This window comes from Hippoglossus hippoglossus, chromosome 8 (assembly GCF_009819705.1).
Source record: "Hippoglossus hippoglossus isolate fHipHip1 chromosome 8, fHipHip1.pri, whole genome shotgun sequence".
NCBI classification, from domain to species: Eukaryota; Metazoa; Chordata; class Actinopteri; order Pleuronectiformes; family Pleuronectidae; genus Hippoglossus; species Hippoglossus hippoglossus.
The window spans coordinates 8,639,179-8,664,577 of NC_047158.1; the positions used below are offsets into that span (position 1 = coordinate 8,639,179).

The 25,399-nt window shown below is 42.5% G+C and overlaps 3 protein-coding genes across 5 annotated transcripts; all 3 read left to right on the forward strand.

The window, feature by feature from the left end:
• The first annotated feature begins 1,617 nt into the window (after positions 1-1,617).
• On the forward strand, positions 1,618-10,619 carry kat2a (K(lysine) acetyltransferase 2A). Its single transcript, XM_034592496.1, has 18 exons — positions 1,618-1,890; positions 2,237-2,360; positions 2,486-2,631; positions 2,771-2,860; positions 3,054-3,235; positions 3,392-3,583; positions 3,779-3,885; positions 4,473-4,577; positions 5,053-5,189; positions 5,302-5,510; positions 5,590-5,716; positions 6,315-6,425; positions 6,511-6,654; positions 6,744-6,858; positions 6,940-6,976; positions 7,744-7,807; positions 8,206-8,290; positions 8,375-10,619. The coding sequence occupies exons 1-18, from the start codon at positions 1,669-1,671 to the stop codon at positions 8,566-8,568; spliced, it is 2,391 nt and encodes a 796-aa protein (XP_034448387.1). The 5' UTR covers positions 1,618-1,668; the 3' UTR covers positions 8,569-10,619.
• A 2,975-nt stretch (positions 10,620-13,594) lies between these two features.
• On the forward strand, positions 13,595-17,957 carry LOC117765942 (probable ATP-dependent RNA helicase DHX58). Of its 3 annotated transcripts, none has more exons than XM_034592580.1 (12): positions 13,595-13,716; positions 13,890-14,080; positions 14,185-14,389; positions 14,470-14,660; positions 15,190-15,303; positions 15,392-15,524; positions 15,607-15,792; positions 16,164-16,414; positions 16,501-16,812; positions 16,897-17,087; positions 17,190-17,289; positions 17,429-17,614. In XM_034592580.1, the coding sequence occupies exons 2-12, from the start codon at positions 13,904-13,906 to the stop codon at positions 17,612-17,614; spliced, it is 2,046 nt and encodes a 681-aa protein (XP_034448471.1). In that variant the 5' UTR covers positions 13,595-13,716; positions 13,890-13,903. The 3 variants fall into 3 exon arrangements, with proteins under 3 accessions (XP_034448471.1, XP_034448473.1, XP_034448472.1); XM_034592582.1 differs by lacking the exon at positions 13,595-13,716 and adding an exon at positions 17,714-17,957 and having other exon boundaries at positions 13,904-14,080; positions 17,429-17,663; XM_034592581.1 differs by lacking the exon at positions 13,595-13,716 and having other exon boundaries at positions 13,904-14,080; positions 17,429-17,957.
• Positions 17,958-19,400: 1,443 nt separating this feature from the next.
• On the forward strand, positions 19,401-25,151 carry LOC117765943 (probable ATP-dependent RNA helicase DHX58). The gene is made up of 12 exons (XM_034592583.1): positions 19,401-20,504; positions 20,678-20,868; positions 20,973-21,177; positions 21,258-21,448; positions 21,968-22,081; positions 22,169-22,301; positions 22,385-22,570; positions 23,545-23,795; positions 23,882-24,193; positions 24,278-24,468; positions 24,571-24,670; positions 24,810-25,151. The coding sequence occupies exons 2-12, from the start codon at positions 20,692-20,694 to the stop codon at positions 24,993-24,995; spliced, it is 2,046 nt and encodes a 681-aa protein (XP_034448474.1). The 5' UTR covers positions 19,401-20,504; positions 20,678-20,691; the 3' UTR covers positions 24,996-25,151.
• Positions 25,152-25,399: the final 248 nt, after the last annotated feature.

Here is a 25,399-nt window from a genome sequence, read left to right on the forward strand (position 1 = left end):
TATTCCTGTTTTAATTAATCATTTAATTTTCAATTTAAAAATTAAGAATCAGCAGTGACTAGCAGCCAAAATATAATAGTGCAGCCAGCCACACCTTGGCCATTTTTGAATTCCAACATCCCTCTTAGTATTTCTAATCCATCAGAGGTTCATGTTCGGTAGGACTCCTTTTAAAAAATATGCCTTTAAAGCAAACTGGTTTCATTTTCTTGGCAAAGATTAACAACACCAGCCACATGTAGTTTCCTGGGAGATTTAGTGGTAATTTCTCAAATATTTTAAATATATTTATTACCAACTTGACCATGAAAATCTGTGAGCAATTTTTGTTTTTTACCATAAAACATCTGGAAATTTAAAGTTATTGTTTCCTTTGTTCTTGTTCCTACTTTAAGGTAATGAGTACTTTTGAAATGTATATAAATAAATAAAATAGTGCTGACAAGTTTTCAATCTGAAGTTCAAAAACCTAAAATTAACTGATCCCAGCTCTTAAGTTCAAATGAATCAAATTCCCAACTATAAAATCTACATCTATCATTTAAAATAAATGTACTACTTGAATTCAGGTTTTATTAGCGATCAACACTTAAATATTTTTCCGAATTAATACTGAATGTCAAAAAACACCTACATTGCCCATTATCACCACGGAGAAGGTGTGTTGTTTTCAAGTGCACTTGCTATGCTGGTGTACCCAAGGTGTTCCACACCTGTGTAACAGGTTGGGTCTTGTAACAAGGTTGTTGATGCTAGTTTTACAAGGGAGTTTACTGGAGGCAGATATACTGACACCTCTGATAATAACAATCACATTCAAAAAGACTCCATTATAGTGTTACAGTTTATTTGAAACCATTATGTGGTGAAAGGCAATCTGTTGTTTGATGAGAGAATGGACGTCACTAAAACAGAAATATTTTTTAGCACTAATTGATACCTGCAAAGAATGTAAATAATATCAGTCTATTATTCCCACTGAACTAATTTTAAATGTAAAAGTGTCTCACTTAAAGATTTATTAACTTCAGTTTGACGATATGTCTTTTCACTATGTCCACTAGGGGGCAAGAAGACTGATTTCCTTCTGCTCACAATGAGTAACTGCACTCCAGTGGCTCCAAGGCAGACATAAAAAACATAATAATAATAATAAACAGCTCAACTGAACAATTTAAAAACTAAGAGTTTGGCGCTATGGCCACTGGAGGGCACTAAACAAGATCATACAGTCTAATGTACTCACATATTCAGACAGACCTCAACAGCACTTCCTGTAAAATCATTACAAAATAAAACTAAAAACCGACTGAATTTAAAGATCTGTGCAGACTTTAATGTGTAAAGGTGATTCTGCTTGAAGCAGATGGAAAGAAGCCTGTTCAATAGCGGCACGTAATTTTATACATTGAAATATGTTATTGGTTCATTTTGGTGTTTAAGTGCTGCTTTGACAGTTTGTTATCGTGTCAGATAATCTGCTTCGAGTCTAAATCACTAGTGGCACTGTTTACCCTTGTTGACGTGTTGTTTTTGTAATGGAAATAAATGGAGAAAAAAAAAGTCCTTTCCAACGCTGAACGCTGCAGCGGAGTCCAGTTTTCCGACAGTCAGTAAAGGCAGCGCTCGGGCTCCACGGGAGCAGAGGACGAGTCTCGCAGTGTGGACATGTCGGATCCGGCTCAGGCCTTACAGCCCCGGCTTCTTCAAGCCCAGTCCGCGGGCTCAGCTGGCTCCAGCACCGCCGCCACAGGCTCCGGGCCCGGGAACAGTGACCCGGCAAGACCGGGACTGAGCCAGCAGCAGCGTGCCAGCCAGAAGAAAGCCCAAGTCCGAGCTTTCCCACGGGCGAAAAAGCTTGAGAAACTTGGCGTATTCTCCGCTTGCAAGGTAGCTAGCACCAGCTAGCCTCAGCTAGCTTTAGCTAGCCCAAAGTTCACAACAACAAAGCACTGACCGGCTAATGTTAGCATCTAAAGGGGGATGGGGGGACAAATGTTAGCACAGTGAAGACACGGCTAACAAACACATAAACAAATAGCTTAACGAGCTAACGTCATGTTAACTTCTGTAGCTAACCACAGTCTCCGGGTACTTGTGTTATTCACATGAAATCTGTCCATGAATCTGTCACCAGCTGCCTTTATGCTTACATCGTTTAGTGACACATAAGCTGCAGTTGAGTCACAGTTTAAGCGGCTTTACTCGGTGTTTATCATATTCTACCTGTTCTCAGGCGAGTGACACCTGCAAGTGCAATGGATGGAAAAACCCAAATCCTCCATCGGCCACACGTATGGACCTGCAGCAGCAAGCAGCCAGCCTGAGCGAGCCGTGCCGCAGCTGTGGACATGCCCTGGGTACAAACACCTTCCACATACACCCCAGTATTCGCCTCGGTCTTTTCCCCACAGACATACACCCAACAACAATGTCTGCACATGATAGAGCAATGGGTATGTCTTATTTCATCCCTTGTCTGCAGCCGATCATGTGTCCCACCTGGAGAACGTGTCTGAGGATGAGATTAACAGGCTGTTGGGGATGGTGGTGGACGTGGAGAACCTTTTCATGTCTGTGCACAAAGAGGAGGACACTGACACCAAACAGGTCTACTTTTACCTCTTTAAGGTAAGCAAGCGGTGTCTAAAATCACTGTCACAGGAAGATTAATCACAGAGTCCATTTGCAGGATACTGACGTTACACCAGCACACAGGTCAGAGGAGTCATTCAGCTGTCATGTGTCATTTCTACCCTCTTCCTCTTAGCTGCTAAGGAAATGCATCCTGCAGATGAGCCAGCCAGTGGTAGAGGGTTCCCTCGGAAGTCCGCCCTTCGAAAAGCCCAACATTGAGCAGGTGAACATGAAATTAAAAACATTTTCAGTTCATTTTCATATATATAGCAGCACCTGAAAGAGCGACAGGATTATATCAAGAACAAACATGCATCTTCATTCTCCAACACCTTCATACATTTAGTTTGAAAGGATGCATCATCATCACATTTGTCTAACTTTTTGTCCTTATTGTGTTTGGTTATATTTCACAGGGGGTTTTGAATTTCGTTCAGTATAAATTCAGCCACCTGGCACCAAAGGAAAGGCAGACCATGTTTGAGCTGTCAAAGATGTTCCTCTTGTGCCTCAATTACTGGAAGCTGGAGACGCCGACGCAGTATCGCCAGCGCACACAGAAAGACGATGGGACCGCGTACAAAGTAGACTACACCAGGTGTGTATACGTGTTGTTATTTAAGAAAACGGTGCGTCACGCCATTAACTAGTTTCTATCGTCAATAACCAATATATAGACGGCTAGATGCTTTTATTTGCTATACCCCTTTGTTGGATGCTTTACAATAGCAGTGTTTTGCTTATGACCCCCCAGGTGGCTGTGCTACTGCCATGTCCCCCAGAGCAACGACAGCCTGCCGCGCTATGAAACCACTCAGGTGTTCGGCCGCAGCTTGCTCAAGTCCATCTTCACCGTGACCCGACGCCAGCTCCTGGAGAAGTTCCGAGTGGAGAAGGATAAACTGCTGCCAGAGAAACGCACACTCATCCTCACACACTTCCCCAAGTAAGGGCAGATTTTTTTTAATTGTGCGTGTGCCTCTGACGCAGTTGGAAAGTATTTTGATTTAGTGAATCATCCCCTTGTCATCTTTTTATCCCGTTCTTTGGTGCGTGTGCTACATTAAAATTGGGACAATTGCGTTGTGGTGCAGTCGGGCACTTGTCTGTCTTAATCACATCTGTACATGTGTGTCATCAGGTTCCTGTCCATGCTGGAGGAGGAAATATATGGCGATAAGTCACCCATCTGGGAGGCTGACTTCACCATGCCTGCCTCCGATGGCACACAGCTGGGACATCAAACAGGTGAGGAGGGTGTACAGCCGGGTATGATCTTTTATGAGTCAGGTTTCGACAGCCCTAAACAATAAGTTCTGTTCTGTAATCATCAATAAGATCCCTTGTCCTGGGAAATTAAAGGAATCACAAATGGTGTTAAATGGTAAGTTAAGTTCCGCAAACAACTCAGAGCAGACCAATGAATGTGAAGCATTCCCACTACAAAAAACAATTCCTCTCTATGGTTAAAGATAAAAAAGACTTTGGTATCCAGTTGAGAAATTCATTTGTTGCAGCATATACAAGAAACGGAACAATTTAAAACAAATAAGTTAAGCGAATAAGAATTTAAAGGAATTACGTACACCACCTGTCGCAATAATAGCATAATATGTGACGAGTGCAAATATCCATATGCAGAAATTAATTTAGTTGTGTAACAGAAAACCATAAATTAGACTTGAGCTTGTTAAAAGATAAAATGGTATAATAAAAGGTAAATATGTATAATAGTAAATACAAGGCACTTACACATATTTGGTTTGAGCTGATGTCACACTTTCTGTTTCAGTTTGTAATCCACCAGCCTGAACTTTGGTGTCTGTCCATTGCAGTGATCAGTCCTGCTGCAGTGTCTGGCTCCCCTGCTCTTGCTAAAGGCCTGAGCAGCATCTCCTCTCTGGGCGGCATCGACTCTGGATGTTCAGAGACCATCACAGGTCTGGGACCTCTGCACTGCTCTGATTTATTTTTTTAAATGACCTTTATACCAGACTCACACATGTCTTATGTAGTTGACTGACTATATGTAGGATTGTTTAACACTAAAAACTTTTATAAAACACCCAACACACTTCTACATACTTGCATATACACCCAACAAGCACTTGATTATAAACACCACGCTAATACTGGGTATTTTCTCTCTTTGAGGTCAAGATGTTTGAAACTTTCCTTTGAGATTCTGGTTCATGTTGACAAGCTTGTATCATGATTTATCCCCTGTCCCTTCCAAAATGTCTTGGGGACTGGGGAGGTCGTTAAATATATAGGCAGGTGTACATTATCTGACAAATATCTTTGGTTTGTTCTTATAAATGTGCTTATTGAAAATCGTAAGAGTAACAATAACACCGATGGCTCAACAGTCACTATCAGCATCATTGACCTGAGTATTGTCGAACGTCTGTTCAGGAGAGAAGCGTAAACTTCCGGAGGCGTTGACCCTGGAGGACGCTAAGCGGATACGTGTGATGGGAGACATTCCTATGGAGCTGGTCAATGAAGTTATGATGACGATCACTGACCCTGCTGCTATGCTCGGACCAGAGGTGAGTCACTTCCTCCGCATTTTAAAGGTTAAACACAACATATTCCATCTTGTTACAAATTTAAAATGCAGCACTGACGGTGTATATGTTGTGTTCTGTGTTGTATTTCTAGACTAATCTGCTCACGCCAAACGCTGCCCGTGATGAGACTGCCAGGCTGGAGGAGCGGCGAGGTATCATAGAGTTCCACGTCATTGGAAACTCACTTTCCCAGAAGTCCAACAAGAAGATCCTGATGTGGCTGGTCGGTCTGCAAAACGTCTTCTCTCATCAATTACCTCGCATGCCCAAAGAGTACATCACACGACTGGTGTTTGACCCGTGAGTAGATGTTTTCTTTACCGATAGTCGGACTTTGCCAGTCGCCGTTGCGCCGACCTGACATCTCTCACTTTCACAGGAAGCACAAGACCCTAGCCCTTATTAAAGATGGCCGCGTCATCGGAGGCATCTGTTTTAGGATGTTTCCCACTCAGGGCTTCACGGAGATTGTCTTCTGTGCTGTCACATCCAATGAACAAGTGAAGGTATGTAGAATCCTTTACTTTGAGATGCAGTGATTCTAGAGATGGACAATAATACGATTCACACTTCACCATTTCACACAAATGTCTTGATTGGGTAAAACGAAACGATATTTTACATTTAAGGTCAGTACCTCAGGAACAAAAGTGGATATACTGATGAAATTTCAGATCCACAAACTGAAGAGACTGTTCAACTGTTTAGTGCTGCTGGGTTGAAAATGTGTGAAGTGTCTGCTGTCATAGCTACAACTTAATATTCTACGAGAATCAGAATCGCCAGGAAATACAGTTTATACCTTTTTTATTGAATTTGTTCAAGTTTTTACTACAAAGATTATATTATTCTGGAGAGACAGGTACGAAAACTGCATCTTGACTGGTTGGTACGAGGCGTACAACCGCAAGACCACAATTCTAGATAAAAAATAGCTTAAGAAAGAACCGCAGTATTTTTTCTAGGTTAGCCTTTTTTCCCTCGACCTTGCAGCCACTCCACCTGACCTCTTTTTTCCCCCCATAAAAATCACATCGGTATTTAGATGCCTATTGCAAAATTGCAGTTTTTCTGATTGTCTTCTCTTGGTCTTTTAAACATAAGGGCTACGGTACCCACCTGATGAACCACCTGAAGGAGTACCACATCAAACACAACATTCTCTATTTCCTCACTTACGCTGACGAGTACGCCATTGGCTACTTCAAAAAGCAGGTACAAGAGGCCCGACCTTTACATTACCCCTGTCCCGTCCTCTCCTGCGATCTCGTCCGCTCAGTAATTTGCTCTTCCCTCGCAGGGCTTTTCCAAAGACATCAAAGTGCCGAAGAGTCGATACCTGGGATACATCAAAGACTACGAAGGAGCGACGCTCATGGAGTGTGAGCTGAACCCGAGAATCCCCTACACTGAGCTCTCGCACATCATCAAAAGACAGAAAGAGGTTTGTGAGGCTGTGGTGTGTTCTCATTAAAATGTTTTCTGCTGCTAATCTCTGGGTTTTAATATCACATCACCTTTGTATTCCATCAGATTATTAAGAAGCTGATTGAGAGAAAGCAGAGCCAGATTAGAAAGGTTTACCCAGGACTTACCTGCTTCAAAGAGGGAGTCCGACAGATCCCAGTGGAGAGCATTCCAGGCATAAGTAGGTGTTTGTGTATCATGAAGAAAAAATATTGTTCTTTAAACGGCATTATCATATTACTTACAAGTGTTTGTCTTCCAGGAGAGACGGGCTGGAAACCCAGTAACAAGGACAAAGGGTAAACTCGTTATATTTTGAAAACCGGGTTGTCTTGTTTAGATGCTTGTGAACGTGTTGCTGTAGTAATCAGGTGTTCTAGAGGAGCTTCATATTCAGCAGGCTCTCTTTGAGAATTTCCTCTTTATGCAGTCATTATTTTTAGTTAGCTTGGTGAAAGGCACAGTCCTGAGAAGCTCCACAATAAAAGCATAGTGGATAAAGCTTGTTAAAGATAAAAAGTCAGACGTCTTTCAAATTCTACACCAAGTAGCACTAAATAATTTTTGCTTGTGCAGGAGTTTACACAACTGTTCAACCACTGATGCAGTATTTAACGATCTGAGACATAATGTTCTAAATCATGTATAAATACTGTAGTTTTCAATCATGGCCGTTAATATTCAATTGAAAGTTTTAATGCAAAGTTTTAACTAAATAAATAGAATACAGCTATAGGAAGCTGTGCATCCAATACAAAACACCCAAACCACAAATTTCATAAGTCACAAAATACTTATATAATAATTTTGTATCAACTGGACACCTCCTGCTGTTGAAAAGCTACATAACACAGAGTGAATAACTATAAAAAAGAATATTAAAACTCATCTTGAATATACGATTGAAATTTTAAATATACAAGTTAATGCCGCCAGTCCCAAACTTAAAAATCAACGCGATACACATTACTTGCAATGTTATATTTAAAAGTCTCAAACATTTTTCTTCCTACGCTCCGTCTACTTGTTAGTATTTTTCTTATTTATCATTTTGCATGTTTTCTAGGAAAGAGGTGAAGGACCCTGACGTGTTGTACAACATGCTGAAGAACCTCCTGGCCCAGATAAAGGTAAGACTCACTCGTTGATGCCAGACAGGAACAGAGGCTACATCCACATTAATAAATGTTAGTTTTAGAATGCATCACTTTTGCTACACATACGGGTTAGGGTTATGAGCTCCGGATAATCTCCTGACATTGGAAGGGCTGTATGTGAGAGTCCTAATGTCAGAGTGAGAGCCTCCGGACTTTCTCTGGAGGTTCTCGGGCCAGCCCCCTAGTAAAAACTCTTTAGAATGTCTGAATGATCTCTTGTGAGAAAACAGCAGGAGGCTTATGTTAGTATGGACAGAAATTATTTCTGATCAAGCGCTAAGACACTCGTCTGGAGATCATTTTCATTTAAAACAACTGTTTTAAAACTGAAACGTATCGTTACTGAAGGCTAAAGGACTTTATCTCACCAGACCCACCCTGATGCCTGGCCTTTCATGGAACCAGTGAAGAAATCTGAGGCTCCAGATTACTATGAAATCATCCGATTTCCCATCGGTGAGCGATCCTCTTCCTCATTACTTTCACTCTTTATGTCAAGCAAACTATACATTTGTCAATTGACTTTAATTGTCCCCACAGACCTGAAAACTATGACGGAGAGACTGAAGAACAGGTACTATGTGACCAAGAAGCTTTTCATTGCCGACCTGCAGCGAATCATCACCAACTGCCGCGAGTACAACCCCCCGGACAGTGAATACTGCAAGTGTGCCAACACCTTGGAGAAGTTCTTCTACTTCAAATTAAAAGACGGAGGCCTGATCGAGAAATGAACTCCGCCGCAGAATTATCGACAGAAGAGGAGCGACCGTCACAGCTGCCACACACCAAGACGAAGCAGATCACGAGGAAACTAGCTATTGTCATGTCTGAGTTATTTAAAGGGTATGTACACGACTGACACATTTCACAAGGGAATTGTTGGACTCTAACAAACATGAACATGATGGTTGTTTGGAAATATCAGAGCCAGTTGAGCACAGTGTCAAAATGGCATTAACTTTTCTCCATAAAGTTATCTTGTCATTTTCTTCTCTTCCAGTACTCACAGTGGGTTAACAATCCTAATACACGTTTCATTAAGTGTACCAAAGTTATAGGTCCAAGTTAATATCCTAACAATGCCACTCTTTCTACTGTTATTTATTGTGTGAATCAGCTCATTATTGCGTTTAATAACATCTGATCATTCCAGTTTGCTCAAAACTTGTCACTCGAATGTAGTGTCGAGTTCACTGACAGAAAACTGGACCTCGGGACCTAAAGCCACGTTGCCTTCCGTTACTGACAGACACTTGAACATCCCGGTCATTTTCATGGATATAAAGATAAAGGTTTTCTCAGAGGTGAAGTCCTTAAAACACTGAATTGTGAAAAAATATGGACTGTTGAAAAGTGCAGGAACTATTGAATCATTCGATTGCCAATAAACACAATAGTTGAAGTTGTTTATGAAAATAAAATTACTCACATTTGTTTGTAGTGGTGCCTCTAAAGTGAGAGTTTGTTTTTCTCCTTTCATTCCATTGATTATAAGGACTTTTTTTTTTACTGTTGGTCAGAATAAAAGGCAAATACCATTTGGGATCTAGAAATCCCAGATATCTGCCGTCTACACCGGAAGCCCCCAAATAATGTCTGTTGCCCCTAGAGGCTAATTCCTCATCAGACGACAGCCGATGGGCTCCGAGACTGTAAAGTCATGATTCATCTGTTGCGGAAAAGACTGATTTTTGTCAACAAGATGCATGAATTATTCCCAAGAAAATGTGTTAAAATGTCCAAAATGCCAATTTTTAAAGAATGTGATAAACAAATTCCTGGATCCACCTTATTTTATTCTTTCTTGCAAGTTTCGTGGAAATCTATTCAGTACTTTATGCATAATCCTGTTGACAGACGGACGCGGGGTGAAAACATAATCTTCTTGGCGCCGTGGCAGAGGTACTCCTGACTAGACAGAAAACAAGATCATTTCCCAAATTGTTGCCTTCAAGAAAACACTCAACATATTGTCAACACAGATACTTCTTAATATGCGGTTAATATAAAAACACACTGTTGATGCACCGTTCTCCACTGGCAGGGTTTTATTCCAAACCATTTAGCATGAGGTCATACGTTAGCATAGCTTTTACCATGCTTGCAGGTGATAACTGTAGCTGTTGGCACTGATTTGTTCTGTAGTAGACTCACTTCCACACACATGCAAAGTAAGTAGTCTGTTTCGTGTTAAGCCACATCAGTTTGTTGTGGAGTCACAGGTTTACCGCATAGTTGACGTTGTCCCCAGCCTGGTGGGGGGGCTAACCAGCAGTCCTAGGAAAGAAGGTGGCTCACACGTTACACAAGCTGTAGTAGGTGATCATGCATGGCGGACAGTTTACAATTAGCATTCACAAAAAAAAACGATCCAATTTTAAGCCTTCTCTTGTTGCAGGTTTTCTTTTTACAGTGTCACAAACATTGTGATGAACTATTGGAAAGCACCCACTTCTCTAGTGGGAAGTAACTGTCCGACGCTTTTTGAGCCTGCTTACTGAATGTTTCATTGTTTGTCCGTGTGTGAGTGGATGTTTATTTTGTACTTGAATTATGACTAGTTTGAATTACTCAAGTGATGTCAGTGTTGCATTATTCAGGGTTGTCAGTTGCGTACTTCTTCCTCAGTCTACCTATGCTGCATTTCAGATTTTCTTATTGAAAGGTCAGTCTGAGGGAACCTTTCACCAGTTTGAGGATGGCTACTGTCTCCAGTTATGGTATAAATGCCATTTACTGTAACTATAATACTGTTCATGACAATAAAGTTTTTTATAAATGATTTGTGAATGTGCAGGTGATTCCTACCCTGTGAGTAAACATCAATTAATAATGGCACTGAAACTAAAAGAACCATCCTCGGACTCAAGCCTTAGGTTTTGGGGATTTTCTGAAATGACAAAATAGCCATGTGAATTCAGTTGTAAACAACGATGGAAAACATACCTGCTCCCCAAAAGTAAAGCCAAAAATTTGAATGCCTCCTGGTGACGGGCTGCAGTATAGGTCATAAACCCAATACATTTTTCGCTATGTTTTTTGTCAGTTCTTATCACATTATTGACAGCTGAGACTAGCTCATGATTGGTTGAACGCATGTATCGGCAGGACCTCACTACTGCAGCTTCAACCCGGGATCACTACTGCACAGACTCTGGCTCCAAATTACATTATTGGCACAAAATGGCAGCATTCATATCTGGGATTAGAGATATTTTGGCTTGAATTGCCCTCCAGGGACAAATAAAGTTGTTTTGAATTAATTTCTGGGAAGTGGGAGGAAGCTGTCCATCTTTATACACAGTCCGTGGTCATGACGGATATTCTTCACACAACTTCACCACAGGAGAAACATTCAGACCAATGTTTAAGTTGGAGACCGACTTTAGGTCTTTGTTTTGAAATAAAGACAATTGTATTCATCCGATATTTTATATTTTTCTCGAAGCCTTGACAGTCCATACAACACACAACACCCTCTATCCTTAGACCCTTAATGTGGATTCATGAGGAATCCCTTAAAAACCCTTCAACAGGGAGGATGAAGGTTTATATCTGATTGTCCAACACTGGATTTATATAATCAGGATTTATATTCACTATATGCTACATTTATGTGGGTGTTTATAACATTGGTGAAGAAAAGCATTATAAGTTAGTGTTTTCCCTGAACAAAAAATTACAGGCCCTTTGGTTGAAACTCTGTAACTGATATTATCAGGGATACATCAGGCATTTTAATAGTTAGAACCTGCATTCATGCCCAAATAGGAGTCTTATGGTGCATTAAGAGTAGTTTTCTTTTTCTGGTAAGTCAGGCTGCAGGTTTCACTTTCCTGATAAATAGAAATCCACAGAGAGGGAGGGCCCAGTTAAGGTTTACAGAATGCAGAACCAGATTCCGTTTGCAAATGCCTCTCTCTGGCCTAAAGAAAACCGTATCTGTAAGCCATGTACTGTGTTTAAGATAATTATAAAATCATCCATGTACAGATTGTACAGGGTTAGTGACAGACTAGCTGTCAGGGACGTTCAGGCTTGTCCTGTCACTGCACAGCGAAGCCTGTTCGGTTGTTCCTCCAGAGCCTCCCTCGGGAGAACCATTCTGTGGACAGAGGAGGAGCAAGAAGGTTTCACTTTAGTTTCTCTGTATCACACAGATGATCATTAACACGGCATGCTGAGTACACAGGCACATGACAGTGATTCACATGGTGGACTGGTGTTGATGATTATCCACAGATTCGACTTTTAGTAGATAGTATTTTATTATTATGTTATTGTGCATTTATATTAATATTAGAAGTTACTGCATTTGTTTCTTATACTTTGTTACGACCCAGCCCAGGAGAAAACCCAGTCGCAACACGATGAATGAGTCTCCCCTCTTCTCAGCTCCCAAGAACAACCAGCAACAAATTATTACAGCCCGTTTAGCTTTATTAACTCTTTTTGCTTCATGGTGGGATAACAGCAAAACAACAAACAAAAACAACCTTAAGGCGAACAACCTAAACTCACCTACTCAAATTAAAGAAACAAAAAGACACGTTACTAACCTAACTCCTAATCCCAAAACAGGAGAAAATATGGGCTAAACAAAAATGCTACCCAGCCCTACCAAACCGGGCTGGTACATCAACCACAGCTCTTAAGACACTTTACAAGGAACAATTCTGGCTGGCAGTCTGACTGGCAGTGGAGAGGAGAGACCCCAGGGGCTGGGGGAAGCCCTCCTCTTATCCTGCAAGCTTGGAGGTTGGAACCAATGGAAACAAACCTACACACACAGTGACCACCTGAAACATGTCACACACAAGCATCACAGCAGGGAGAGGGAGAGAGATCCACACCACAGGCACAGTAGATAACAGCACATACACCGATGTATAGAACCTTTCACACGACCTCAGGGTCGTAACACCTTGTTGTGATTTTCCTTTAGTCTTTTCAGATGGAGGTTATTCATCCTAAATGACATTGTACTTGATTGATCCTGTGATTGTCCTTATCAGCTTTTTACCCTGAATGTATCGTGACCTAAAGATACAAGGATAGGAATATTTGGGGTTTGTTATTATAGAAACTGTGACTTTTTATCAAGGTTTATTGATGAGGAAATCATCTTTGATTGGATAACCCTGTTTATCTGGTTGCTCCAGAAGCTTCATGTGTAATATTTCATACATTTTACGCTCTAAAGAACCAAACTATCAGCAGAGAAAATACAGTCCATGCTGCATTTTGTCACTTCAAAGTGCTCCTTGCTGTTTTTCCTTTAAGCTATAATACCTGCCTCTTTCTTTAATATTTATCCTTGTGTATTGTCAGTATGGATTATGTCAACTTTCAGTTAGGTACAGAAACCACCCAAGTGCTAAAGTCCTGCAAAACAATGACTTGCAGATTAAATAAAAAATCACAGAACAGAGAACTAAGAGTTAAAACAGTGACAGTTGTAGGTTTCGTTTTCCTGATGTAATGAGAACCAGATAGGGCCCCGTGAGGGTTCATGCCAATCATCAACAACAAAACAACAGAACATGTCTGCTATAGGCCGCTAATAGAGTAAACGGCATAGATTCATATTTAAACAAAAGGTGTGGATATTGCTTTAATAAAAAATGATTATGTAAGAAATATTATAGGACGGCATAGTTTAAGCTTCCTATGTCACTGCACAATGATGACTCTCTGTTGACCCTCAAAAGCCTCCCTCAGTGGGGCCATCGTCAGATTCTATGGGCTTGTACTTTCGTTTCCTGTCCTCCTCACACAGCTGATCACAACACAACTATAAAAGCCCCACCACCTACAGTGGGTGGTGATAGTGGACCAGGAGAAGCTGGGAACACCACACACCTCTCCACAGTTGACTGGTGAGTAAATAACAATCCAGCTTCTTTTCCAGCAGATGATAGATAAATTAGTGGCTTTTATTTTGACAGTGTGGTGTCCGTGTTCAAAACACTGTCAATGTATAATCCAGTGTTAATTGCTTCCCTGCAGTATTTTGGTGATGATTGTAGGACTCTGATGTGTTGTCAAACAGGAGTAAAGTTGAGGATGGCAGAGTTCGGACTGTATTCATACCAGCAGGAAGTGGTGGAAAGGGCTCTTCAGGGAGAGAACGTGATCATCTGGCTGCCGACCGGAGGCGGAAAGACGCGAGCTGCTGTGTACGTGGCCAAGAGACACCTGGAAACCACACAGCACGCCAAGGTGGTGGTCCTGGTCAACAAGGTACCCAGAATGCACCAAACAGACAAGATGAACACAGCATTTTTCAACCAGTGTGGCTAGAGGCAGAACAAATACAGTGGGGTTTTCTGTATTGTGTGCTGCAGGTTCACCTTGTAGACCAACATTACACCAAAGAGTTCAAGCCTCATCTGGGCTGCGACTACACCCTGGTGCCAGTGAGTGGAGAGAGCGACTTGAAGGACCTCTTCGGAAAAGTGGTGCAGGACTCGGACGTGGTCATCTGCACAGCACAGATCTTGTACAACGCTCTGACCAACAGCGAGGAAACCAAACATGTTGAGCTCTCGGGTCAGTGAAAGTTAGTTTTAACAGCCTTGATTGTGATTTCATAATGAGATGATCAACTGAGCTTTTGTGGTTCCCTGCAGATATCACTCTACTGATAGTTGATGAGTGTCACCACACCCACAAGAAGTCGGTCTACAACCAGATCATGAGTTTCTACATGGAGAAAAAGTTGAATGGAGAGCGTCCATTGCCGCAGATCCTGGGTCTCACTGCATCGCCAGGGACGGGGGGCGCTAGGATCCTGGAGAAGGCCGTGGAGCACGTCCTACAGGTCAGGGTCTCTCTTGTCATGTCTGTGTGATGTCCCACATCTCTGTTCTTCTTCATGTTTAATGAAGAAAAATCTTCTGCACGTTTTTTGATGAAAGATGGCTGAAATTCTAATCGGTGTTCCCAGTGGTAAATAAAAAAGATTTACTTCACAAGCCCCAGTGGTCCTTCCTTGATTTTGGTCCAAGGTGCGCGCAGTCACAGTCAAACCAGTCAAACCAAAAAGCTTGAAGCACAGAACATCCCAGTGTTACACCAAATGGGAGGGAGCAGATTACAAGTCTGGATCACTAGAAGTCATGCCAGGATTTTTATTATCTTCTTGAGGACGGCGACTGTCTTAATGTCTTATCCCCAATGCCAGAGACGGGATGGAAACTCCCAGCACAAAACATTAAACGTCTTATTTGAATCATTCCTGCAGAGGCCTTTGAGACATAATTTTGGTCAGGCATATTATTTTTCATACACGATATAAAAGGTCAGTACGTAACCAATTCCCTGACAATCTTCCTCTCTCTCCGCCTCAGATTTGTGCCAACCTGGACTCATCCATAGTTTCAACCAAGAACTATGCCCCTGAGTTGAAGAAGAAGGTGCCGAGACCCATCAAGACATTTGACATCGTCGAGAACAGGCCTGAGGTGAAAAAAAAAAAAAACCTCATTTGGAAACTGGCACATTCAGACTCTATCATATTTGAACAATTTGAACCATATTTGGTTCTTTTAGGATCCGTTTGGGGATGATCTGAAGCGGATGATGCAGAGGATCCAAGAGCACATGAACTTACCTGCAGACTTCAGACTGAGAGAGTGTGGCACGCAGGAGTACGAGGCAGATGTGGTGATTTTAGAGCAGCGAGGTATGTTTCCGTTTTTCGTTCTCTAATTTAAGGCTGTTTTAATTTCAATGCCACCCATACGTCATCTGTTTGAATGTATTAGGGGTAAGAGAGAACAACAGAAAGCTTGCACAATGTGCTCTCCACCTCAGACAGTACAACGATGCCCTGCTCATCAACGATACCCTGCGTATGATGGATGCTTACAGCAGCCTGGAGGAGTTCTACATCTCTAAGTCCAAAACAGCAATCGACAAAACAGACCTCTTCCTGGTGGGAATTTTCCAAGGTGGGAATACAGACATTTTCATCACTGAATTGAATTTATGTTGTATCTCACACACATGTTCGCAAACCAAAGCTGCTTTGAGACATTCACTCAACTGCGGAGATTCTTTGCACTTTCTGCAGAGGAGGTGCTTGTGTGAAAGCAAATGTCCACGTGAGAGCCTCTGGATTATCTGCAGACTTTCTCCCCCGCCTGGCCTCTTAGAATAGAGTCAGCAGAAAGTCTGCAGAATCCGATGTGATCACGCTTCTAAGATGCGACAGATGCAATAATGCAACTTCACCACTAGATGTCACTCAATTATACACACTGCACCTTTAATTTGCAGGTCACTGAAAACGGCTATAAAAAACCCTTTTTTTGTTACGCAGAGAATCAGGCGGATTTGAGGAAATTTGCAAGAGATTCTCGCTACGAGAACCCAAAGATGGCCAAACTTGAGAGCGTTCTGCTGAAACAGTTCGGTTCGGGTGTGCAGTCAAAGGGGATCCTCTTCAGCAAAACACGTAAAAGCATCCACTGCCTGAAAGATTGGGTCCTCAACAACAGAGCCTTACAGGAAGCTGGCGTCAAGGCAGACGTCCTGACCGGGGCTGGCAACGGCATCACTTACATGACACAGGTGTGCTGATGTATAATGAGCTTTAGATCGTACCAATTTATGTTTAGTGTGACCTAACATGCTTTTCTTACACTTACACCTTGCAGAGCGAGCAGGCCGACACGATCTGCCATTTCCGACAGGGCAGTCTCAACCTGCTCATCTCCACCAGCGTGGCTGAGGAGGGCCTTGACATTCCTGAATGCAACCTGGTGGTGCGCTACGGCCTGCTTACAAATGAGATCGCCCAGCAGCAGGCCAGCGGACGTGCCAGAGCGCAAGACAGCAAGTATTCAGTGGTCGCCTTAAAAGGGGGGCGGGAGGTACGCAGAGAGCTCACCAACGAATATCTGGAGGAGCTGACTGCAAAAGCCATCGCTCAGGTCCAAGATATGAGCCCCAAAGAGTTTCGCGGAAAGGTGAGGCTGCGGCCCTCTGTTCATTCTTATTCTGTGCTCCCAGTTCTCAGTGTTTTCTTACCTTTTATTCTTCTTTGGCTCCAGATAACTGAGATACAGACACAAACTGTCAATAAAAGTAGAATAAAAGACAGCAGTGAAATGCAGAAGAGGAGTCTCTACACCGCTTCCAGTATCCAGCTCCTGTGTCGAAACTGTTTCAAGCCTGTGGCCTCTGGCAGTGACATTAAACTCATCGACAATGTGCACCATGTCAATGTCAATCCGGCATTTAAGTGAGTTGAACTCCTTTGGGAAGGAGAGTTCATCCAAATGCACATTAATACCTCAGTCTTTACACTACATCTTCACTGCTCTAATCTTGTCTCTGTTCTCAGGAAACACTACAAAGTGGGAGGGCAGTTGATGCTACCAAAGAGTTTTGAGGACTGGGAGCCTGGGCGGATTATCAGCTGCAATAACGGCAAATGCAGCCAGGTATGTTGGACCTTCTGCCAAATATTGATTTGAGACTCAGATACTGAAACTTTCCTGCTCTAGGCAGCTTGTTGATAGAGCTGATGTTAGCGCTGATTGCATGGCGGGATCTGAGTGTTATTCTTATGTAAATTCACAGCAATGGGGATTTGAGATGAAGTACAAGGACATCGCCCTGCTGCCCAATCTGGCCATTAAGCATTTGGTCCTGCAGACACCTGATGGCAGGGTGACTAAGAAGAAGTGGAAGGATGTCCCTTTCACTTTGGACAACTTCAACTTTGAAGAATACTGTCAAGAAAACTTCCCTGACCTCTTCGACTGAGGAACCAACCACAGAGCTCTGTGTGTTTTATTTCTCACTGTACGTCAGTTTTAATCTTTATTTTTATTCCAGTCTGTGTGTGTTTGCGAGCCGGAACTCTTTTAGAGAAACCAATACTGTGCAGTTTGAGATTCTTCATACATGAACACAAGCCACTCTAAAATATGCTCCACACGTGCTTGCACTTATTTATGCTGCGGGGCCAATGAGGCAGCAGCAGTGTGCTAAAGCCCATTACACATCGATCATGCTTGAAATTAGCATGACAGCTTTGTTTACGCCCACGGCCCACTGGGGCTTTGCATGGTTCTGCGTGTATTTTCCGTGCTTTAACTCAAGCGCAGAAACAAAAGCACAACATGAAGTCAACAGTAAGACAAATTTAACCATCACCATGGCTTGACGTGTTGTCGTGAAGACGATTTATCATGAACGCTCTTTTAGCTTTTTTTAAATGCTTTTAATTGGAAATAATTTTATGATGCAGTAACGTGTGCTGTGGTGGGATGAAACAAAGTACATTTACTTTTTTTACTGTATTTAAGTACGTTTTTCACGTATCTGTACTTAACTTGGACTGATTTATCTTTGCGTACTTTACACTTTTACTCCTCTACATATATCAGCAATTATTTCTACTTGGTTACATTATATTTTCTAAAAGTAATCAAAATAACAAGAGGGGGATTAATGATCTAATCTCGCATCACTGGTGCAGAAAACAACACCTGAAATGGATTGAGAGGAAGTCACTGCAGAGTCTCAGCCATAATGATGTATTAGACCTTTGTATTAGGGAATAGGCTACACTCTGCAAGCACTTTCACTTTTAATACTTTGCAAGTATATTTTAAAGCAAGAACTTACTTACTTTTACTCAGGTAGAAAAGTTAATGTGGTACTTTACTTTTACTTGTGTACATTTTTGTCTATCTATTTGTACTTTAACTTAAGTCAAATGTTTGAGCACTTCCTCCACCACTGGTAATATGATATTATATCGATATGAATGATCTCAAATAACATATGTAATTATTCCAATGTTTTACAAGAGGTTATTTTTAGTAGTATTAGCTCTATTTCCCTGTTTCCCTCTTGATGCAATTAACAGATTATTAAATATAAATCATTTGCCTCTATGAGCCACTAGGTGTCAGTGTGGGTTAGCCAAATGTCCACACAAATTCACACACTACTGTCATCTGCCTTTGTAACCTCCAATAAACTGTGTGGGTAAAACCAGAATAGAAATTGTACCTGTTGGATCTCAAACTGAAAGCAGTGGGCTGATGACGTGCAGAGACTCTGACTTCACAGGAGCGTCTGAGACCCCATATGTGCTGTAACACAAAGGATGAGGAATATGAGTGTGCAATTCTCTGTTCACACCATCTAGACCAGGGGTATTCAACTAAAATTTAAAGAGGTCCAGTTAGAGAAAATTTCTTGAAGCAAAGGTCCGGAAGATCATAATGTCCAACTATTTAGTGTGATATATATTTAAGTAGTCTAGCAGTTGTATCAACATCTGCATGCACTAAATACCTGACTGTCAAAGTTCATGACAGTTCTAACCCTAACCCACGTTCATGTGTAACTTGGCTCTAACTCTCTCATCTGTCCACACTGTTGAGTCGCAATGTTTACCCTCTGGAATGCACAGACTTGATTGGCTGAGTAGTATCACGTGGGATGGCTTAACTCGCATTCAATTGGTCTGTGCGTTTCCTCATCCGCTAAACCACTACCGTAAAGACTACAAAAGCTGCGCCGGTTACAAATAGAAGCGCCCCGTCAGGTTTTAAATCATAACCTTCTGTTTTGGCTGTAGGTCCGGGTCCGTTCGGGACGGCTTCTGGGTCCGGACTCGGACCGCGGTCCGCCTGTTAGTGACCTATGGCATAGAGGAACAGATTTATTAGACTTGCAAATGATCGTTTAACACGCTGCCTTCAAAGATACACAATCTCCACTTTTTTTCTTTTCTTCCCAGAACCCACACAGCTTGATTTTAGCAATCCCCAAAGGACACAGTCAGACAGCTAATCATTTACAGTTTCATTGTGCCGCCGCTTCGTTTACACACTAACCCTAATTCTTTTTATCGAGGTTTATTGATGAGGAAATCATCTTTGATTGGATAACCCTGTTCATCTGGTTGCTCCAGAAGCTTCATGTGTAATATTTCATACATTTTACGCTCTAAAGAACCAAACTATCAGCAGAGAAAATACAGTCCATGCTGCATTTTTGTCACTTCAAAGTGCTCCTTGCTGTTTTTCCTTTAAGCTATAATACCTGCCTCTTTCTTTAATATTTATCCTTGTGTATTGTCAGTATGGATTAAGTCAACTTTCAGTAAGGTACAGAAACCACCCAAGTGCTAAAGTCCTGCAAAACAATGACTTGCAGATGAAATCAAAAATCACAGAACAGAGAACTAAGAGTTAAAACAGTGACTGTTGTAGGTTTCGTTTCCCTGATGTAATGAGAACCAGATAGGGCCCCGTGAGGGTTCATGCCAATCATCAACAACATTGATGATTGACAGAACATGTCTGCTATAGGTCGCTAATAGAGTAAACGGCATAGATTCATATTTAAACAATAGGTGTGGATATTGCTTTAAAAAAAAAGGATTATGTAAGAAATATTATAGGACGGCATAGTTTAAGCTTCCTATGTCACTGCACAATGATGACTCTCTGTTGACCCTCAAAAGCCTCCCTCAGTGGGGCCATCGTCAGATTCTATGGGCTTGTACTTTCGTTTCCTGTCCTCCTCACACAGCTGATCACAACACAATTATAAAAGATCCACCACCTAGAGTGGGTGGTGATAGTGGACCAGGAGAAGCTGGGGATACCACACACCTCTCCACAGTTGACTGGTGAGTACATAACAATCCAGCTTCTTTTCCAGCAGATGATAGATAAATTAGTGGCTTTTATTTTGACTGTGTGGTGTCCGTGTTCAAAACACTGTCAATGTATAATCCAGTGTTAATTTCTTCCCTGCAGTATTTTGGTGATGATTGTAGGACTCTGATGTGTTGTCAAACAGGAGTAAAGTTGAGGATGGCAGAGTTCGGACTGTATTCATACCAGCAGGAAGTGGTGGAAGAGGCTCTTCAGGGAGAGAACGTGATCATCTGGCTGCCGACTGGAGGCGGAAAGACGCGAGCTGCTGTGTACGTGGCCAAGAGACACCTGGAAACCACACAGCATGCCAAGGTGGTGGTCCTGGTCAACAAGGTACCCAGAATGCACCAAACAGACAAGATGAACACAGCATTTTTCAACCAGTGTGGCTAGAGGCAGAACAAATACAGTGAGGTTTTCTGTATTGTGTGCTGCAGGTTCACCTTGTAGACCAACATTACACCAAAGAGTTCAAGCCTCATCTGGGCTGCGACTACACCCTGGTGCCAGTGAGTGGAGAGAGCGAGTTGAAGGACCTCTTCGGAAAAGTGGTGCAGGACTCGGACGTGGTCATCTGCACAGCACAGATCTTGTACAACGCTCTGACCAACAGCGAGGAAACCAAACATGTTGAGCTCTCGGGTCAGTGAAAGTTAGTTTTAACAGCCTTGATTGTGATTTCGTAATGACATGATCAACTGAGTTTTTGTGGTTCCCCGCAGATATCACTCTACTGATAGTTGATGAGTGTCATCACACCCAGAAGGAGTCGGTCTACAACAAGATCATGAGTTGCTACATGGAGAAAAAGTTGAAGGGAGAGCGTCCGTTGCCGCAGATCCTGGGTCTCACTGCATCGCCAGGGACAGGGGGCGCTAGGATGCTGGAGAAGGCCGTGGAGCACGTCCTGCAGGTCAGGGTCTCTCTTGTCATGTCTGTGTGATGTCCCACATCTCTGTTCTTCTTCATGTTTAATGAAGACAAATCTTCTGCATGTTTTTTGATGAAAGATGGCTGAAATTCTAATCAGTGTTTCCAGTGGTAAATAAAAAAGATTTACTTCACAAGCCACAGTTGTCCTTCCTTGATTTTGGTCCAAGGTGCGCGCAGTCACAGTCAAACCAAAAAGCTTGAAGCACAGAACATCCCAGTGTTACACCAAATGGGAGGGAGCAGATTACAAGTCTGGATCACTAGAAGTCATGCCAGGATTTTTATTATCTTCTTGAGGACGGAGACTGTCTTAATGTCTTATCCCAATGCCAGAGACAGGATGGAAACTCCCAGCACAAAACATTTAACATCTTATTTGAATCATTCCTGCAGAGGCCTTTTAGACTTAGTTTTGGTCAGGCATATTATTTTTCATATACGATATAAAAGGTCAGTACGTAACCAATTCCCTGACAATCTTCCTCTCTCTCCGTCTCAGATTTGTGCCAACCTGGACTCATCCATAGTTTCAACCAAGAACTATGCCCCTGAGTTGAAGAAGAAGGTGCCGAGACCCATCAAGACATTTGACATCGTCGAGAACAGGCCTGAGGTAAAACAAAAAAAAAACTCATTTGGAAACTGACACATTCAGATTCTATCATATTTGAACAATTTGAACCATATTTGGTTCTTTTAGGATCCGTTTGGGGATGATCTGAAGCGGATGATGCAGAGGATCCAAGAGCACATGAACTTACCTGCAGACTTCAGACTGAGAGAGTGTGGCACGCAGGAGTACGAGACAGATGTGGTGATTTTAGAGCAGCGAGGTATGTTTCCGTTTTTTCGTCCTCTAATTTAAGGCTGTTTTAATGTCAATGCCACCCATACGTCATCTGTTTGAATGTATTAGGGGTAAGAGAGGACAACAGAAAGCTCGCACAATGTGCTCTCCACCTCAGACAGTACAACGATGCCCTGCTCATCAACGATACCCTGCGTATGATGGATGCTTACAGCAGCCTGGAGGAGTTCTACATCTCTAAGTCCAACACAGCAATCGACGAAACAGACCTCTTCCTGGTGGGAATTTTCCAAGGTGGGAATACAGACATTTTCATCACTGAATTGAATTCATGTTGTATCTCACACACATGTTCGCAAACCAAAGCTGCTTTGAGACATTCACTCAACTGCGGAGATTCTTTGCACTTTCTGCAGAGGAGGTGCTTGTGTGAAAGCAAATGTCCAAGTGAGAGCCTCTGGATTATCTGCAGACTTTCTCCCCCGCCTGGCCTCTTAGAATAGAGTCAGCAGAAAGTCTGCAGAATCCGATGTGATCACGCTTCTAAGATGCGACAGATGCAATAATGAAAAAAAATTTAAAGAAAACAAATATCTGCTGGAGAAAAACTGGTGGTGATAAGACTCAACACCAGTGTCTGTGTGTTGTGAAGACAATCACGTGATCTCCACAACGGAATTAATATGTTACCTCCGGCCTCTGTCTGCTGCACCCGGCTGCTCCACCTCTCGTCTGAATGATGTAGAGAATCTGTTGCTGTTGTGAACGTGTCTGTGCAGAGAACCTCCCACTGCGTTGTGCATGTGTGAAAAGCAAACTGCGGGTAAAGTCCGGACCCATTTCTCCTGACTTAAAAGGTCCAGTGTGTAAGATTTAGGTGAAAGGAATCTATTGGCAGAAATTATATATAAAAAAAATCCTAGTGATGTTTTCACTAATGTGTTTCATTTAAAATATACAAATTGTTGTTTCCTTTACCCTAAAATGAGCCCTTCATATATAAAATCTTATATTTACATCAGGAGGGGGTCCTCTCTAAAGGAGGTCGCCATGTTTTTACAGTCGTCCAAACTGGACAAACATCTTTTGAGTTTTTATGACAACTGAAGGCTACCCCAGGTTGTCCTCCATATTTGTAAGGGAAGGGTGAGGAGTATTTAGCTGCAACATGCAACTTCACCACTAGATGTCACTCAATTATACACACTGAACCTTCAATTTGCAGGTCACTGAAAACGGCTATAAAAAAACATTTTTTTGTTACGCAGAGAATCAGGCGGATTTGAGGAAACTTGCAGGAGATTCTCGCTACGAGAACCCAAAGATGGCCAAACTCGAGAGCGTTCTGCTGAAACAGTTCGGTTCGGGTGTGCAGTCAAAGGGGATCCTCTTCAGCAAAACACGTAAAAGCATCCACTGCCTGAAAGATTGGGTCCTCAACAACAGAGCCTTACAGGAAGCTGGCGTCAAGGCAGACGTCCTGACCGGGGCTGGCAACGGCATCACTTACATGACACAGGTGTGCTGATGTATAATGAGCTTTAGATCGTACCAATTTATGTTTAGTGTGACCTAACTTGCTTTTCTTACACTTACACCTTGCAGAGCGAGCAGGCCGACACGATCTGCCATTTCCGACAGGGCAGTCTCAACCTGCTCATCTCCACCAGCGTGGCTGAGGAGGGCCTCGACATTCCTGAATGCAACCTGGTGGTGCGCTACGGCCTGCTTACAAATGAGATCGCCCAGCAGCAGGCCAGCGGACGTGCCAGAGCGCAAGACAGCAAATATTCAGTGGTCGCCTTAAAAGGGGGGCGGGAGGAGCGCAGAGAGGTCACCAACGAATATCTGGAGGAGCTGACTGCGAAAGCCATCGCTCGGGTCCAAGATATGAGCCCTGAAGAGTTTCGCAGAAAGGTGAGGCTGCGGCCCTCTGTTCATTCTTATTCTGTGCTCCCAGTTCTCAGTGTTTTCTTACCTTTTATTCTTCTTTGGCTCCAGATAACTGAGATACAGACAGAAACTGTCAATAAAAGTAGAATTAAAGAGAGCTGTGAAATGCAGAAGAGGAGTCTCTACACCGCTTCCAGTATCCAGCTCCTGTGTCGAAACTGTTTCAAGCCTGTGGCCTCTGGCAGTGACATTAAACTCATCGACAATATGCACCATGTCAATGTCAATCCGGCCTTTAAGTGAGTTGAACTCCTTTGGGAACAATAGTGCATCCAAATTCACATTAATACCTCAGTCTTTACACTACATCTTCACTGCTCTAATCTGGTCTCTGTTCTCAGGAAACACTACAAAGTGGGAGAGCAGTCGAGGCTACCAAAGAGTTTTGAGGACTGGGAGCCTGGGCGGATTATCAGCTGCAATAACGGCAAATGCAGCCAGGTATGTTGGACCTTCTGCCAAATATTGATTCGAGACTCAGATACTGAAACTTTCCTGCTCTAGGCAGCTTGTTGATAGAGCTGATGTTAGCGCTGATTGCGTGGCGGGATCTGAGTGTTATTCTTATGTAAATTCACAGAAATGGGGATTTGAGATGAAGTACAAGGACATCGCCCTGCTGCCCAATCTGGCCATTAAGCATTTGTTCCTGCAGACGCCTGATGGCAGGGTGACTAAGAAGAAGTGGAAGGATGTCCCTTTCACTTTGGACAACTTCAACTTTGAAGAATACTGCCAAGATAACTTCCCTGACCTCCTCGACTGAGGAACCAACCACAGAGCTCTGTGTGTTTTATTTCTCACTGTACGTCAGTTTTAATCTTTATTTTTATTCCAGTCTGTTTGCGAGTCGGAACTCTTTTAGAGAAACCAATACTGTGCAATTTAAGATTCTACATACATGAACACAAGCCAATGAGGCAGCAGCAGTGTGCTAAAGCCCATTACACAGAAACAAAAGCACAACATGAAGTCAACAGTAAGACAAATTTAACCATCACCACGGCTTGACGTGTTGTCATGAAGACGGTTTGTCATGAACGCTCTTTTAGCTTTTTAAAAATGCTTTTCATTGGAAATAATTTTGTGATGCAGTAACATGTGTGCTGTGGTGGGATGAAACAAAGTACATTTACTTTTTTACTGTATTTAAGTACGTTTTTCATTTTA

Bases quoted from the DNA above. Each gene is read 5' to 3' on its own strand.
- kat2a (XM_034592496.1), top strand. From the start codon at position 1,669: ATGTCGGATCCGGCTCAGGCCTTACAGCCCCGGCTTCTTCAAGCCCAG. The intron at 3,886-4,472 runs GTGAGGAGGGTG...TGTCCATTGCAG, and splicing joins ACAGCTGGGACATCAAACAG to TGATCAGTCCTGCTGCAGTG. The intron at 6,426-6,510 runs GTACAAGAGGCC...CTTCCCTCGCAG, and splicing joins TTGGCTACTTCAAAAAGCAG to GGCTTTTCCAAAGACATCAA.
- LOC117765943 (XM_034592583.1), top strand. From the start codon at position 20,692: ATGGCAGAGTTCGGACTGTATTCATACCAGCAGGAAGTGGTGGAAGAG. The intron at 21,178-21,257 runs GTCAGTGAAAGT...GGTTCCCCGCAG, and splicing joins CAAACATGTTGAGCTCTCGG to ATATCACTCTACTGATAGTT. The intron at 24,469-24,570 runs GTGAGTTGAACT...CTCTGTTCTCAG, and splicing joins AATGTCAATCCGGCCTTTAA to GAAACACTACAAAGTGGGAG.
- LOC117765942 (XM_034592580.1), top strand. From the start codon at position 13,904: ATGGCAGAGTTCGGACTGTATTCATACCAGCAGGAAGTGGTGGAAAGG. The intron at 16,415-16,500 runs GTGTGCTGATGT...TACACCTTGCAG, and splicing joins GCATCACTTACATGACACAG to AGCGAGCAGGCCGACACGAT. The intron at 16,813-16,896 runs GTGAGGCTGCGG...CTTTGGCTCCAG, and splicing joins CCAAAGAGTTTCGCGGAAAG to ATAACTGAGATACAGACACA.